Here is a 16930-nt window from a genome sequence, read left to right on the forward strand (position 1 = left end):
TCCCTGGCTCCTTCGATCTCTCTGCTTTCGTGGTTGCTATGAGGTGAGCCACTTGGCTTTGACACACATTCTTGACTCGTTATACTCTGTGTCACCACAAGCTTACAGCAGAGGCATCAGCCGAGCATGGATGGAAATCTCTGAAGCCTCTTTTAATTTCTCTCAACTGTGGCCACAGTGACAAAAAGCTAACTAACATTACATGGGTTCAACCAACCTTGGGTCAAAAATATTTGTTTTAAATATGGTATATTACTAAACACATGCAGCTCTCTTGTTATTTCCCAAGTACTACAACACAGTATAATGCCCATTTACACAGTGAAACATTGCATTAGGTACTGTGAGGACTGTCAAGATGATCTGAGTTAGGGAGTGCGGGGTGTAGGTTCTTTATAATCACTGCACCGTTTTATATAAGGGATTTTGAACATCCACAGAATTTGGTATCTGGATAGGTGTGAAAGGGTGTCGTGAAACCATCACCATAGATACTGAGGGATGACCACGGCTACTTAGAAATGCAGTTTAATCCCTAAATTCTGGGGCTCCCACTGTGGCATCAGAGAATCTTTGCTGTCCAGGAACTGGGAACAACAACAGAGAAGCTGGTCTCTGTCAGCATCTTCCCCATCCTTGATTCCCCCTGGTGCTGGTTAGAGCAGAGGAATGGGAAATGCTGTGTAGACAATAAATGTCATGGATTTTGCCTCAAGGAGTGTTAGACTTGAGCGTACAGACAAGACTGAAGTGCATGGGCTCGTGACAGAACACCAGGCTGAGCTTGCTCAACTGCTTCTTTAAAAAATTGCCTCCAAACTCGACGGCTTCAAACCTACCATGTTATTTGCTTGTGAGACTCTGGGTTGGCAATTTGAGCTGGGTTGTAGCCAGTTATGTGGTGGCAGTTTTCTGGATGACTAAGAAAAAGGAACCCAAAGTGAGTGGACTCTAATACACAAACTTCTGCTAGTAACCGCTTTTGCTAATACCCAAAGCAAGTTACAGTCAAGCCTCAGGTCATGAGATAGAAAAATACGCTCCCTGTTTTCCTGTAGTCACAGTGCTAAAGTCATGCCTGAGCAATGTCTGGCTGTCTGTCACAGCCACCCAGCTTCTGGGAGCGTTGTGGACTTCCTGGACTTCACTGCTAGAAGTTCCTACTTAGCATCCCGGTTACACACATCTTCCCAGCTCCCTTTGTTTCCCAGCCCGAGTCCCGCAGGCACAGTAACTAAGGAATGAATGAGGTAGAGAAGAACTATGCATTCAGCCCCATTCTTTTCCTTCTCAATGTTCCATGGAAGCAGAAGTCTGCTGAGGGGCCCTGCTGAGGGTAATGATGATGGCGATCAATTCTATCTGTCTGTCAACCCCCTCTCTTCTCTGAACTCCCATCAGCCCTCCACATCATAGTCTTTGATCACATATTGACTTGGAAGAAAAGGAGAGCACAGAGCGAGATTGTGGATCATGGTGCAATCCTTCCAAAGAAAGAAAAACAAACCAAAACAACAAACTTCAGCTAACATTATGTTTAGGTTTTCATTATATTTCTAGGTCATGAGATATAACTGCTATTTTGGTAACTGATTGGTACCCTGGGCAGGCCACTTCAGCCCCTCCCTTGTGCTCAGTAGCTCTGCTCTGGCTGCAGGAGGCACCCTGTTTCTTTGTTAAGAGCAAAATGGAGAGGGTTTCAGGTGTCCACACTAGCCACAGCTAGTGGCTGATAGATGTTAACTGGAGTAATGAATAGGCTATGCCTTGTATAGGTCAAACTTGATTTGGTTGTGTGTTAGGCTCAGGGTATGAAATCCACTCTGGGCCTCCAGGAAAATACTTGTAATGTTGTCTCTTTCCTGATGGGCTATGTAGAGGGCCTCACACTAGGTGCTCATGAACCTGAGTTCTAGTCCAAGTTCTACCCAGGCTTTCTGTGTATCTTTCTTTTTATTTTGCATGTGTATAGTGTGTGTGTGTGTGTGTGTGTGTGTGTGTGTGTATTTGTGTGATGGTGCCTGTGTATATGCATGTACATGTGTGTGCACTCATGTAGAGGACAGCAAACCACCTCAGGTGTCATTCCTCAGGCACCGTCCACCTTCTTTGATACAGGATACCTCACCAGCCTGGAGCTCACCAGAGAGGCTAGGCTGGCTGGTCAGAGAGCCCTCTGTATCTTCTAGAATGACATTTAAATACAACCCGCATCATTTCTACATGCCCTCTAACTCATTGAATACTTTTCTCTCAATTTTCCCTGTCCTAATTAATTAGTGGAAAAGCAGCCTTGTACACTGACAAGAACATGGGCTTTATAAGCCCCATCAGGAGAGCCCCTGATTCTTCTTCCTGGGAACACATGGTTATTTCCAGCTTCTCTTCTGGAGATGGATGAGGAGCTCGGTGGCTATCAGAGAGCTCGGGGTTTGATTGAGAATCCCTGCCTCCTGGAATAAGTGGGAGAGTGTTGGAGGAGGATTGCTAATATCGACCTCAGGCTCCCATATGCTCCCATATGTAAATATGGGTATACATACATGCACACCACACATACAATGGGAAAAAAGGCATCATTTTCAAAAGTTTAGAAATAGATAATATGGATTCTCCATAAACAATAGAAACAACTATAATTAAACTGTTACAGAAAGGCATAGCAGGAAGTCTCTCCCACTGCATTGCCTGGCTTTCTCCCTGCCCTCACACTACCTCAGTTGCTAGGTTACTGGCGTCTTGTTAGTGGGGTCTCCTTCCATAGCTATTTTTTCCAAGTTGGTGCACATGTCCGCCATGCCTCACACACCCAGTTCCCATGAGTAGGAGCCACTGTGCCCGCACACTCTTTCCAGGGCCGTTGTCTTTTCTCCTCCCCCATACGGTGCTGGTCCGAATGCTCCTGTTGCACTGACTCATTCTTGTTCTCACCACGATCTTCAGAAGGAGGAGGCATCGTTACTACAGTAACATGGTGGATGGTGGGTCCGAGGCACAGAAGAGTCAGATAGCAAGCCCAGGGTCACCCAGCTGTGCCAGAGTCCCTAGGCTCAAGCACCCATCCCCGAGTGTCTTAAGGAAATATATTATCTAGTTATATAAATATATGCCAACTACGCTTGTCCCCAAGTAATTACAGGGGACTGGTTCCAGGATCCCCACAGATGCCGAAGTCTGAGAACACAGTTCTTACATAAACAGCATAGTACTTGCATAGAACCTACACAAACCCTCCTGTGTCCTTCGGATACACTTGCTTATGTCTGATGCTCAATGTAAGGAGATCCCACACAAGCAGTCGTCATGCTCTATTCATTAGGGGATAACAAGGAAAACAGACGTCCATGCTGAGAAGGGGTGCAAATAGTTTCGGACCATTTTCTGTCTGCAGTGGATTGATCATGAGGAAGTGGAAACCTAGGCACAGAGGGCCAACTGGACTTCCACAGACAGGCTTTAGAAGGAAATGGTATAGTTCACCTGAGCAGCAAAAGGCAACCTGGTATACAAGAAGCATTCTGCAACTGCCATGAAATGTAGCCTCACCCAGTTGTTGGGTGGCTGCAGCCAGAGACAAGCACTAAAGATGCACCAGTGTGAGGCTTAGTTCCCACGAGCACCAAAAGGGTCCCAAGAGCATTGAAGGGGGTTCATAACGCTCTAGGGATGCTGAGAATCACCTTGTTTACATGGAAATTTCTCTACCGCCTGTGGGGATGCCCTGACCCTACACAGTCAACTAGCCTGGGTTCTTGGTCACCCTGCTCAGCGGAATGAAGTACTGGGGTTCGGGTACTTGGAGGGTTTTTGTTTGTTTTCACTTCCCCTTTATGCCACCCTGCCCATGAGGGAACATGTGAGGAGTGAGTCTAGACTCAGAGGGAGGCAGCTCTGTCAGGTCATCACCTGCCAGCTGGGGTGTGGTCTCTCTCTGGGTGGCTTTCTCACCTCTCCCAGCTGTCCAGTGAGGTGCTTGTTCAGCCACGGATGGACCCGTGGCTGCTTATCTGTGTGTGGATGGTGAGATGTGGCTAGACACGGAAGAGAACTCCTCCGTGGGGATCTGACACAGTGTGAGGGAATGGGAGAAGTGAGGTGGCCTGGTGAAATCGTCGAGCCAGAAAGTCAGCGGAGATGAGATGGCATTTGACAGAGCATGAGGGGGAGGGGACACCGGCCACAAGAAGCAGCAGGGAAGCAGCTGCTGGCATGTGGGAGGGGCCTGTGCTCTGCCAGTCAGCAGTGTTCAGAGTTGCCCTAAGCTTGATAGGTTGGGATCAGGACTGATGTGGGGAGCTGGGGAACTGGAAGGGAAGGAAACCTGCCTTTGGGGACTCAATTATTAGCAAGGGACAGGAATCCAGTGCAGACAGGCTGTTTTAGTGTTTAGTGGTACTATAACTGAGTATCTAAGACTAGGTAGGTAATCTATTGAAAACAGATGCTATTTGGTGTAAAGCTCTGGGATCTGGGAGGTCCATGAGCATGGCACTGGCACATGGTGAGTGCTCTCATTCTATGCCATCTGTGGCAGAAGACAGGAGGCCAGGAAAGCACCACCTCAGGCAGTGAGAGGAGTCTGAACGTGTCTTATAACACATTAAATCCACGCTTGCGATAACCAACCCACACCTCTCAACGTGATCGCACTGGGGAACTAATGTTCTAGTGCCCGAACTTTGGGGGACCCATTCACACCACAGCACCAGTTAGGTGAACATTACAATCTATTGGTGGCTCAGGCATATCTGGACCCACAGACTTGTCTATCGTTTCATGGTCCAGTTCATCAATACAGTGTATACACTGAGGGCAGAGGGTCCCTCTGCCATCTATACTGTGATATTTTGAGAGCATCAGGTATATGCCTGGCACACAGCTGCTCATCCATCCATCCATCATCTGTAAGGTACCCATTCACTGTGCATCCATCTCCCTACCCACTTATCCTTCCTTCCTTCCTTCCTTCCTTCCTTCCTTCCTTCCTTCCTTCCTTCCTTCCTTCCTTCCTTCCTTATTTGGGAGCCAGCGTGTAGCTCCTCCTTTTACTTTAGTGTTCCTCTGTGGGGGCGTCTCCTATTGAGTTTACCCCAGCTTGACCTCCTACCCTTCTAATACCACGGTGCCACACTCTTCTCGGTATTTCACATAAGGTCTGCAGGGTAGCATCTAATTAGTCTGCCTTAGATCGTTAGCCCCCATCCTGATGACCGGATTGAAATGGTGCTTGCCAATTGGCCAGGCCTGGCTCTCATGGCCACTGCCAGGATTGGAGGTCATGTCAGTTTCCTGTGAACTCCATGGGACTGAGAATAATGGAGGGGAATTTTGGGGGTTTCCTCAAATAAAATCAGGAAGCTGTTCTTGGAGGAGGACTAGATGATCCCAGGCAGAGAAAAACAACAGATGTCCACTGAGGGGACAGCAGGGTGAGGAGGGTAAGGGTAAGGCAGTGGCTCTGGTGACCAGTCACCTGCTATTTTTCTGTGCATCAGTTATTCCTCAGCTCTGTTCAGCTCCTGCTTCTCTTGAACTGATGTCTCTTTGTCTAAACCACCCATCGCTGCCCTGAGCCCTGAGCCCCGAGCCTTGTTCATACAGATAACAACCACTCCTTCTTTAAGGCTTGGTTTAGCTATCACTTCCCAGGAAGTTTTCCTGTAGTGCCTACACTCCCCACCTCACAGCTCTTACCACTTCCTATGAGAGTAGCTAGTAACATTGTTCACGTTCCCACCACGGTGTATATTCTATTAGACTGCATATGTCTTATACGCTGTAGTATTTCCTGATATAGGACCTAATATAGTATCGTCTACATAAGAAGTATTTAATGACGAAGGATATAACTTCTCCTTAACTCCAAAGAGTGTCATCAGATCAAAAGCAGTAGAACTAATTATATCTTCCCCATTTTGCCTTCCTTCCATCCTTTCCTCTCTCTTTCATCTCTTTCCCTTCCACCTTCTACCCTTAGATCCCTCCATTCACCCTTCCATCCATCTACCCATCTATTCAACCATATCCACCTACACATTCATGCGTGCATACAGATATACAGTGGCACCTGATGGCAATATGTCCGTGCTCTAATAAAGGGAATGAAGTGAGGTTCTACTTCAGGACTTCACATTCTAGTTGGGACAAGATAGCCTATAGACATGAAAAATGAGCAAGTGAAAATAGAGATTAAGTTCTATGGAGATCATAAGTCACTCCAGTGGGTGATCAAACAAATTGTAGAACGTCCCTTCTTTCTTAGATGTCTTAGTAACAGATTGGCCCAGGAGTTCAACCACACTCAAATGCTGCAGGCAGAGGTCAATGTGCCTTGGGTTGGCCCTAACTGAGGATCAAGGCACACCTGGACTGCATCTCTGAGAAAATGTTTCCTAACAGCTGATCTTCTTGATGCCTTATAAAACATGTCTCCTTATGAATGCTATTGACTTCCAAGTTCTCTGTTATCTTTTGCATTTAAATGAGGGTTTAAAAGATCTCCACCACTTTCCTCCTTCAGGATCTGGGCATTTGGGAAGCCGTGAAAGGCATGTGAACACAGCAAAAGGCAGCATGATTACCAGAAAAGACCAGGCCTAGGGGTCAAAAGATCCAGCCTCTGGTCTGTTTCTTTGAATGAGGGATTAATACATCAAGATTCCCTAGAGGACCTCCTGGCTCTTACATTCTGAGAACACACATGTCCAAGATAGTGCCCCAATTTTTGTGTCCTTTCGAGGTTGTTCCCTAGAACCCCCATGCTAGGATCATGTGAGATGGAGGCCTCTGGACCACACACACACATGCCTTTTCCTAGTGTACAGCTGCCAATGGCCAGTCACTTTGCACCTCCTCTTTCTTATATCTACCCCTGTCTGAACATCACCAGGAGGGCATGAAGACACACATCCTCTCCATAGACACCTAGGATGTAGTAGGAGAGTTGAGATTCCACGTTCTTCTGAAGCCCTGTGAGCTCTGGGATGCTGACATCCCTTTGTATGGTAGAGGGAGGTGTACCAAATGGGAGCTACAAACATGTGCCCATGATCCCACAGTGGGGTCAGCCACCTTGGCTCTGAACCTTGACTCCACCTGTGCTAGCATTTTGATCTCAAGGAAGCTGGCTGAGCTATTTGTAGGTCCTTGTGTATAAATCAGAGATCACAGGTGCCTTTCTCATGGGCTTCTTGTAAGAAATAAATAGTGGTGTATGCAGAGCTTAGATCAAGGCTCAACATGGAGGAAGTGTTCAGTAAATCTTAGGTGCTATTGCCCTTTTTTTTTCTTTCTTTCTTTTTTTCGAGACAGGCTTTCTTTTTGTAGCTTTTGGAGCCTGTCCTGGATCTCGCTCTGTAGACCAGGCTGGCCTCGAACTCACAGAGATCTGCCTGGCTCTGCCTCCTGAGTGCTGGGATTAAAGGAGTGTGCCACCACCCGCCCGGGCTATTGCCATTTTAATTGATAACATACTGCCTTCCAGAGTAGGCTAAGGATGATTTGAAATGCTCCTTCAATAGAAGCAGATAATTGAAAGATTTGTAAACTCTGAAGTACCAGATAAGCTTAAATATGACAACACATCCTGAATTGGCAACACCAAGCAGACTCTTCTATGCTATTGAACTGAAGTCTTTCACTGCTGAAGCCTGTGTTTCAGGTCCAGTTGGCTCTGGGTATCTGTGAGTTCTGCATCTGTGGAAATATTCAGGAAACTTCAGGAGATATTCAGAAAAAATGTCTATACTGAGCATGGACAGTCTTTCTCCTTATAATTATTCTCAGCACAGTATAGCATCTATTATATAACATTTATTGCCAGTGATCCCAAGATGACTTAAGGTCTACAGAAGGACATACTCAGCCTTTAGACAGTTATGGCACTGTTTTATATAAGAAACTTGAGCATTTGCAGATTTTGGCATCCGTGGGGAGTTCTGAGAACCAGCCCTTCATGAATACCAAAGGATAACCGTAATTGAATAAAGGCAACAATGGAGGGTTCCGGTATAAGTAAACTCATTTCAGAGAGGCCTCCAAATAAACTCTTCAGTGGCAACTGTCTGACACGTCATCCTGTACAATCAAATCCCCTATTGTCTTTGGGGTCAGGATTCAGTGGGATCACAGGCAGCTGGGCCCCAGGTTCTCAGGGCTCTGTTCTTCTTCGTGCATGGGAATTTTAGAACAGTCCAGGAAGTTTGGTTTGTAGGACGCAGAAGGAACACTGTGTGGCTCAAGAGGAGTGAAAGAAAATGAGGCAATGTGGGGGGAGAAACTGAGGCAGAGGAAAACATGGGAAGTGGGAACCCCCAGCTGGGATGCCACCCCGGAGCAGTTAGACAGAGGCATGTGAATGATGGAGCAGATGACTTAGGCCGTGCTTCCCAACCCTCCCAATGCTGTGACCTTTTAGGACAGCTCCTCATGTTGTGGTGACCCCCCAACCATAAAATTATTTTTGCTGCTACATCTTAACTATAATTTTGCTACTGTTATGAGTTGTAGTGTAAATATCTGTGTTTTCTGGTGGTCTCAGATAAATCCTGTGAAAGAACCCTTTGACCCCAAAGGGGTTGGGACCGACAGGTTGAGAATCACTGACCTAGACACACGCAGAAATGCTTCTACCACCTATATGAACTACTCAGTACAGATGATATATTGTTACTGAATTAAGCAGGCCCGGAGAGCTGGAGTGTGTGTGAGAGTGGAGGGGTGTGTGTGTGTGTCTAGATCCAAACAGCAGCAGCAGTGTGACAGCAAAGCCACAGAGCTGAGTACCTCTGAGCACAGAGAGATGGAGGGACATCACAGGGGAAGGTGGGAACCCCAAAAAGACTGCAGTAGATCCTTCCAGGTCTTGACCGCATGCCCTTTCTGTCAACTATGGCCTAAAGACCCTTGGGAACAACAGGACCTCTTTGCTCACCTGTTAAGGCTGCAGTCATTCCTTCTGGCCACTAGATGTCAAGCATGTACCAGTAAGGATACTTTATGGGCTGTGGGGGTTTGCAAGAGTTTCCTGGAACTGGCATACTGGAATGGATGAAATCAGCGAGAAGTGGGTTCTTGTGGCTTTGGGGGGAAACTGCAAGTGAGCCGTGTGGGTGGGCTGTAGAAAAGTCTCCATCCAGATCTGGGAGGAAACGCTGACTTTATGTCTCATTCATAGGACACTTTGCAAGTTTGGAAAGGTTTCAGGAAGAAACTTTGGGCTCAGAATTCCCCATTATAATCATATCCTGTTTTGTTATAGGAGATGAGTAGCAGAGTGCAATTTGCTTTGTTGGAATTCTTTGTATAGCCAAGGTTGAATGCATTCCAGGGACCACAGAGTATCTATTAGGTTATATAACAGGGCAGTTTGCAAAGCCCGTTTTAAGGGCTTTTCCACTGATTTGGGAGTAAAGACAAGAGGTAGAATACAAGGGTCTCAGCTAGCATGACTGGAAAGGACAGCTAACGAGGGCCCAGCTTGCCATACCACCTGTGGTTGTGATGGTTTTTCTTAATTTCCCATTTACTAGCTCATGCTTGACACTTAGTAGAGCCTCAATGATGTTGATGATGATGAAGAAGAGGGTGATGATGATGTCACTCATGATAAAGTTGTACACCTGAGGAGCATCTTCATTTCCAGCCCTCAGGGAGTCTGAGCAGAAGTAAACAAAAAATTAAGATGAATGTATGATGGGAAGGAAAACAATTATGTGGAACTTGGGGTGGGGCCAGGAACAAGATGTACCATGCTGAGCCATAACAGGCTACTGGTTTCTTGTACGCATGTGTCTCCAGGTCATGAAAACCTACCACATGTACCACTCAGAGAGCATCAGTGCAGAAAGCAAGCTGAAGGAGGCTGAGAAGCAGGAGGAGAAACAGTTCAACAAGTCAGGAGACCTCAGCATGAACCTGCTCCGGCACGAGGACCGGCCCCAGCGCCGCAGCTCTGTGAAGAAGATTGAGAAGATGAAGGAGAAGGTGAGTGGGAGAAATGGGGCGAGGCACGAAGAGGAGAGCCATGCACTCAGCTGCAGACTTGCCTCCCCCTTTGCATGAAGGATAAAGGGCCCTGTCCTGGTTCTTTTGTGCTGCTGTGATGAAATATTCTGACAAAAAGCAACTTAAGGGAGAAAGAGTTTACTTTAGCTCACTGTTGTAGGTTACAGTCTATGACAGCAGGGGCATCCAAGTGGCAGGCCCTGAAAATGGCTAATCATAGCACATCCACAGTCAAGAGCAGAAAGAAATGAACACACTCGCTCAGTTGATCGCTTGCTTTTGCTAAGCTAGCTTTATTCACTTAACAAAGTTCAGGACCCAGCCAATGAGATAGTGTCACACACATTCAGGGTGGGTCCTCCCCTTTCACTTCACTCAATTAAGACAATCTCCTGTAGGCATGCCCAGAGTCCAACCCAATGTAGACAACGCCCCATTGAGACTCTCTTCCCAGGTAATTCTAGGCTCTGCCAAATTAACATCTAAAGCTATCATGGGCCCATTGTGAAATTGCCATGGCCATATCAAAGACTGAAGCTTCAGAATCACGGTGGATGGTGCTACAAAGCATTTTTGTAGATGTGGTGGAGAGAGCTCAAGATTTGGAGTCCGATAACCTGGGGTTGATTTGTTTACTCATGTATGTTTGTATGCAAGTGTGTGCACATTTGTATGCAGGGGTGCTCCTCACCTGTGTGTGGATATGTAGAGGCCAGACGTTGACGTCAAGTACCTTCCTCTATTGCTCTCTCTGCCTTACTCTTTGAGACAGGGTCTGTGCCTGCACCTGTAGCGCACTGACTGACTAGACTGGCTGGCCATCAAGCCCCCAGGAGTCTCCCAGCTCTACTCCTCCCCCAGCTCTGGGGTTACAGACCTGAGTTCAGTTTTCACATGGGTGCTAGGGATCCAAATAGGTCTTTATGCATACACAGCAACCACTTTACCCATTCAGCCCTCTCCCCAGCATATCAGCTGGGGTTTTAAATGCTATATTAACACCTCTCCCTGAGCTTCGGTTTTCAAATCTGATAAATAAGTCTTATTGCTCATGTTGGCTCTGATACATTGATAGTGGCTGGACAGAGTGCTCTGTTGAGGATTCTGAAGCTTTATCAAGGCTTAGTTGAAAAGATGCTGAGATCACTTAATGATGTCTGCTCTGACCAGGGAGTTTTGAAGGGGCAGGACCCATCTGTGACTTCTAACTCCCTTTCTTCTTCAAACGCTATGATCTTCTTGCTGAATATTCCATATCCATGTACTCCCCACAACCAGGAAACATTTGCAGAGTTCTTCTGTCTGCAAGCCATTGCGTCAGATGTTTATCTGTTCTTCTGGGGGCCTAATTCTATGATTACAGGATCCTTTAGCTCTAGAAATTATAGACTGGGTAGGAACAAAGCGTAACAGAACCTGGGTAACTGGGAAGCATATAAAAGTGTGTGTGTGTGTGTGTGTGTGTGTGTGTGTGTGTGTGTGTCCTGGTATAATTTTTGAAAGTGAGGAAAATCCAAAATCTACTCAAAGACTTGATACCAAAATGGGCAGGGAATTTGAATAGACTGTAGCAGGAATCTTAACAGATCTTATTAATAAAAACAAACCTGGAGCCAGGTATTGGGGTGAATGCTGGAAGATCAGAGAAGCAGAACAAGCCACAGCCACCTTGCCTTGCCAATTCCTCAGCTGATCCTGTTTTCTCAGACTGGAAGCCTCTGAGTCCTCATCCAGAATCAATCTCAGCTGAACTGCTTCTCAAAAGCCTCAAAGCTTAACCAGCTTAGTTCCTGGTTTTCATGCCTTATATACCTTTCTGTTTCCTGCCATCACTTCCTGGGATTAAAGGCATGAGTCACCATGCCTGGCTGTTTCCAGTGTGGCTTTGAACTCACAGAGATCCAGATGGATCTCTGCCTCCCAAGTGATAGGATTAAAGGTGTGTGCTACCACTGCCTAACCTCTATGTTTAATATTGTGGCTGTTCTGTTCTCTGACCCCAGATAAGTTTATTAGAGTACACAATATTTTGGGGAACACAATACCACTACAAATAGATTTTTTAATTATTTTATTGCATGGATGTTTTGTCAGTATGTATGTAAATTTGCCACTTTTATACCTGGTACCCTCAGAGGCTAGAAGAGAGTGTTGGATTCCCTGGAACTGGAGTTACAGACAATCTTGAGCCACCATGTGGGTGCCAGCACTCTTAACTGCTGAGCCATCTCTTAGAATAGACAGTTCTTAAGAACCTGTCTAGGTGGTCCATAATACAGAGCACCATTGGCAATGAAGGAAATGCAAATGAAAACCACAGCACAGTAGGACTTCACAGCCACCCAAAGGACCAGGATACAAGGGTTGGCAAGAAGAGGCAGGGATGAGGATATGGAAATCAGAAAATCTTGCACTGCTGTCAGGGGCAAGCTGTGTATGTGAGTGGTTCTGTCACTGTGGAAAGCCATCTGGCAGCTCTTCAGATATTAGATGTACATGGACCAGGCTACCATGTGACTTAGTCATGCCACTCCTGGGTATTTGCCCCAGAGGCATGAAAACATATTTGTATAAACATTTGTATGTGTGAGTATTCACAGCAGCACTGTTCACAGTAGCCAAAAGATGGAAACAACTCAAACATTCAGCTACTGATGAACATAACTCAGCCATGAAAATGAATGAAGTCTTGATACATGCTACAATGTGGATGAACCCGAAAGACATCATGCTAAGTGAAAGAAGCCAGACACAAAAGGCCCCAAACTATACAAATTAACTTACATAAAATGTCCAGAATAGACACACCCATGGTATTCCGAATCGGAGGAAGAGGAGGATAACAAGTGGCTGCTCATTGGTGCAAGGTTTCTCTCCAGAGGAAATGCTGGGATGGAAAGATACTGGCTGGGATTCTAGAGGCTCATTCCTGGTGCAGCCGTATGCTAATTAGCCACTTGGCTCATGGACAAGCCACTTTTCTTCTTCAGCTCTCATTTCCTCCTCTATAAATAGATGAGTTCAGCTAAGATGCCACGATAATTATAAAAATTATAAAAATGAAGTCAACCCAGGAAAACAGTCTCAAGGTCATAATGGGCCCCTAGAGAGGGTCAGGAGTGTTCAGACTTTCTGCAGATAGGTGCCTGGCTGGCACAAGATGTGAGTTCCAGGAGACATCTGCTGAGTGGTCCCAGAGTGAGAGGACATAAGATGCCTGAGGAGAATTAAAAGGTTGGCAGTGGGACTGATCTACTCCAAAGCTGGACCTCATGTGGAATGAGGAACGGGAAAGAGCAGTTAGCTGAAGGCATGGTTTCTTTAAAGAGACCCAGCCAAGACTCATCGTGTGAAAGGGGCAGAGGCCGTTTTCCATTGTGCCTCCTCCCTTCTGGGCTGGCCCAGGGCAAAAGCTGCTTTGGCAAAATCCTGGATGCTCTGCCCCACTCCTCCTGCCATTTAGACCCAGACTCTCTCCCCTCTTTCCTTCTTCTCTTCTCCCTCCCTTTTCCCCTTTCTTAAAAATGACCCAAGACTTACCTTAGTTGATCTATTTCGGGTGCTATGGATCCACCACCCACAAGCAAGGCAAGTCACGGCACTTGGAGTTCACTTTCTTGTAGGGGTACCAGTGATCAACAAATAAACAAAGAGCTTATGAAAACAACAGGGCAAGGGAGAGTAGTAGAAATGCAAGAGATCGGACAAGGCCATCATCAGTAGCTTGTGTGGCTATCACTTTGGGTAAGAACCCGAGTGACATCAAGGGACAGACCACATACAGGTTCAGAAATGTGACTATAAGGAGTCTGAAGGACTCAAAACAGAAATAGACTTGGTTACTTGAAGATGGACAAGAGGTTAGATGAGAGAAGGGGAGTATACAGAAAGATGGGGCTGGAATGGTAATCTGGAGTGGTGGCTAGACGCCATTTCTTGGAAGACCTCTGGGCCATTGAAAACAGTTTGGGAAGCCCATGGAGGATACTGAGGGTGAGATATCTTATCTATATCACCTGGTAGAGACCACACAAAAGATGTTGTGTGACAAAATAACATCATTGTTGGCTGCAGCTGTGCTAGACAAGGTATATTGCTGAATTCAGGATCCAGTGTGCTCCCTTGGCACAGAAGCACCCCATCCCTGGAAGGTGGGACTCACTGTTGGACAGTTCCTGTGGAGATCATAGGTCCTCCCTCTGGCTGGCTCGGCTCTGATGTCTCCCTCTTCTCCCTCCAGAGGCAGGCCAAATACTCCGAGAACAAGCTCAAGTGCACGAAGGCTCGCAATGACTACCTGCTGAATCTGGCAGCCACCAACGCAGCCATCAGCAAATACTACATCCACGATGTGTCCGATCTCATTGATGTGAGCAACCTGGGTTGCTGGGTGGGCTGCATGCAGGCTGAAACAGCTCAGGAGCTAGGGGAAGATGGGGCTGGCCGTGGTCCTCAGCTGACATGTGAGCTGGCCAAACTTTTGTAACCCTGCTAGAGGGGAAGGACTGGAAGTGCTTTGGGCTAGGGTATAAGCTAATTCATGGTCACGCTTTTCCATGGACAGAAGTGAGTTCTGGCCGATGTCCCCCACTCCCGCCATAGCTTGATTAGTTAGATATCCAATACAAACTTCCCAAGTCCTCTCCTACGCACCAGGGCCTCTGCTGGGTGTGAGGGCACAGGGGACGAGTATATACAGTTCACACCCTTAGAAGCTGCTGGTGTGGACGAGGAGAGGGGGCCATACATTCAGAAGCCCTGGGTCCAGCCAGCCAGGTGTACACCATGGGGAAGTCACTGGAGGGAGAAAATGGTACGGAATCTCTTGGTGTGGGGGAAATTCTCCTGGGAGGAATGAGTTTGATCACTGGAGAGTAGAACACCGACTCTCTGGGGAGCTGGCTGTGCAGGGCTCCCTGGAGAACACCAGGCTTGAAGAAGGATATTGTGAGTGGCGGTGATGGGAGACTGTGTCACCTACATTAGCGCTGGGACTCTTTCTCTGTCTCCCCTTCCATGATAATGGGGGATCCATTAGCACTGGGAATGTTTCTCTGTCTCCCCTTCCATGATAATGGGGGATCCAGTCTTGTAGGTGCTCAGTAGAGGGTGGGTGCTGGATTCTCTTCCTCTAAGCCTGTATATCCTTTTCCGGAAGTCATAGCATGGGGGTGGGGGTGGGCGGCAGTCTGCTCAGCCTTCCAATGGCGTAAAGCCACCCCCTTCTTCCTTTGCTCTCAACTGTCCTTTTAGCCTTTTTGTCTGTTCGCTTGCCAAATGTTTCCCGAGCACCTTACTGTGGACTAGGACTTGAGGCCCAGTGGCGGGCAAGAGCCAGCAGACCCCATGGAGCACACCTGCCTAGGGCATGCTCATAGGCAATTACAGTGGCAAGTGGCCAGGGTCACAGTGAGGGAGGTGGGGGGCATCTGGATCTCTGCCCAAAACTCGGCATGGAGACCATCAAGGAAAACTTCCAGAAGGAAATGAATGGCCTATAAACTAAATGGCAGCTGGAGAACATTCCAGACAGAGAGCATGGATGGAGAAAGCCTGGAGATGAAAGACTGTGGTGGGCCTGGGGAGCAGAAAGACTCTGTTTGTACCCAAAATCTCAGCTCTCAGCTCCCTCTAAGGGTTTGCTATGGCTTATTTAGAACTCCAAAGTGCTGGGGACTGAAAGGTGATCACAGGTCACCGCCCCAGCTCTCACCTGTACCCTCTGTCCTTGCCTCTCCCCAAGTGCTGTGATTTGGGCTTTCACGCCAGCCTGGCCCGCACCTTTCGGACCTACCTCTCAGCAGAATATAACCTGGAAACCTCTCGCCACGAGGGCTTGGACGTCATAGAGAACGCCGTGGACAACCTGGACTCCCGGAGCGACAAGCACACGGTCATGGACATGTGCAGCCAGGTCTTCTGCCCCCCACTCAAGTTCGAGTTCCAGCCCCACATGGGGGATGAGGTAGGCTTCCTGCCAGAACCCTGCTTGGGAGCTAGCTGTATGAGTCCAGCTTCCATTACCATATGGAAGTACCTAAGCCCGAATAACCTAGAAGAGAGCAGAGCAGTGGTTCTTAACCTGTGGGTCGCGACCCCTTTGGCAAACCTTTATCTCCAAAAATATTTGCATTATGATTCATAACAGTAGCAAAATTACAGTTAGGAAGTAGCATCCAGAATAATGTTATGGTTGGGGAGGTCACCACAACATGAGGAACTGTATTAAGTAAGGCATTAGGAGGGTTGAAAGCCATTGGAATAGCGGCTTCTTCAGCTCACAGGGAGGAAAGCTAGGATGTCTAAAAGCATGGTGCCAGCATCTGCTTGGCATCTCACGAGGGCCATCCTGTTGCATAAGGACATGGCACGGTTACCATACGGCATGGCAGAGCAAGCGTGCAGCTCTAGTCTGTCTTTCTTCTACTTCTGATCAAGCCATTAATGCCATCATGGTGGCCTTACCCTCACCACCTCACGTAGTCCTAATCACTTCCTGGCAGCCCCACCTCCAAATGCCATTCTACATGACTTTGAGAATAAGTTGCCCATGCCTCAAATGTGGGAGTAGGGCACGTTAGCATCGTAGCTACTACTTCTGTTCTCTCCCATGCTCCTAGAGCATTGTGGGAAGAGAAAAAAAAGCCTTGAGTACATATGCCATTGATTTACCGCAGAGGCCTAGGGTCAGCTCTTAATTCATGAGCTTCTTCAGGTGATCGTCTTGTCTTGTTGGCTAAGGTTCCCACCTACAGAACTATAGGACTTTGGCTTCCCTTAGGCTCCCTCTTAGATGTGTTTAGGAGACCTCAAGGATGCTCCAGTCTGCCTAGAAATAGTCTCCTATCTCTTTAGACCTTAGATACCCTCTTCTGTTGCCCTCTACAGTACCATGAGCCTTTCACACACCAGACAACTGACTTTC

At 47.2% G+C, this 16930-nt stretch overlaps 1 protein-coding gene across 4 annotated transcripts in view; it reads left to right on the forward strand.

The window, feature by feature from the left end:
- Window positions 1-16930, forward strand: part of Srgap3 (SLIT-ROBO Rho GTPase activating protein 3) — a 232955-nt gene that overhangs the window by 157396 nt on the left and 58629 nt on the right. For all 4 annotated transcript variants that reach the window (XM_028863879.2, XM_028863883.2, XM_028863881.2 and 1 more), the window contains exons 5-7: window positions 9799-9984; window positions 14246-14374; window positions 15749-15970. In XM_028863879.2, coding sequence (XP_028719712.1) covers window positions 9799-9984; window positions 14246-14374; window positions 15749-15970 — 537 coding nt within the window. The remainder of the gene's footprint in view (window positions 1-9798; window positions 9985-14245; window positions 14375-15748; window positions 15971-16930) is intronic.

The sequence above is a fragment of the Peromyscus leucopus genome, chromosome 3 (assembly GCF_004664715.2).
Source record: "Peromyscus leucopus breed LL Stock chromosome 3, UCI_PerLeu_2.1, whole genome shotgun sequence".
Taxonomy (NCBI): Eukaryota; Metazoa; Chordata; class Mammalia; order Rodentia; family Cricetidae; genus Peromyscus; species Peromyscus leucopus.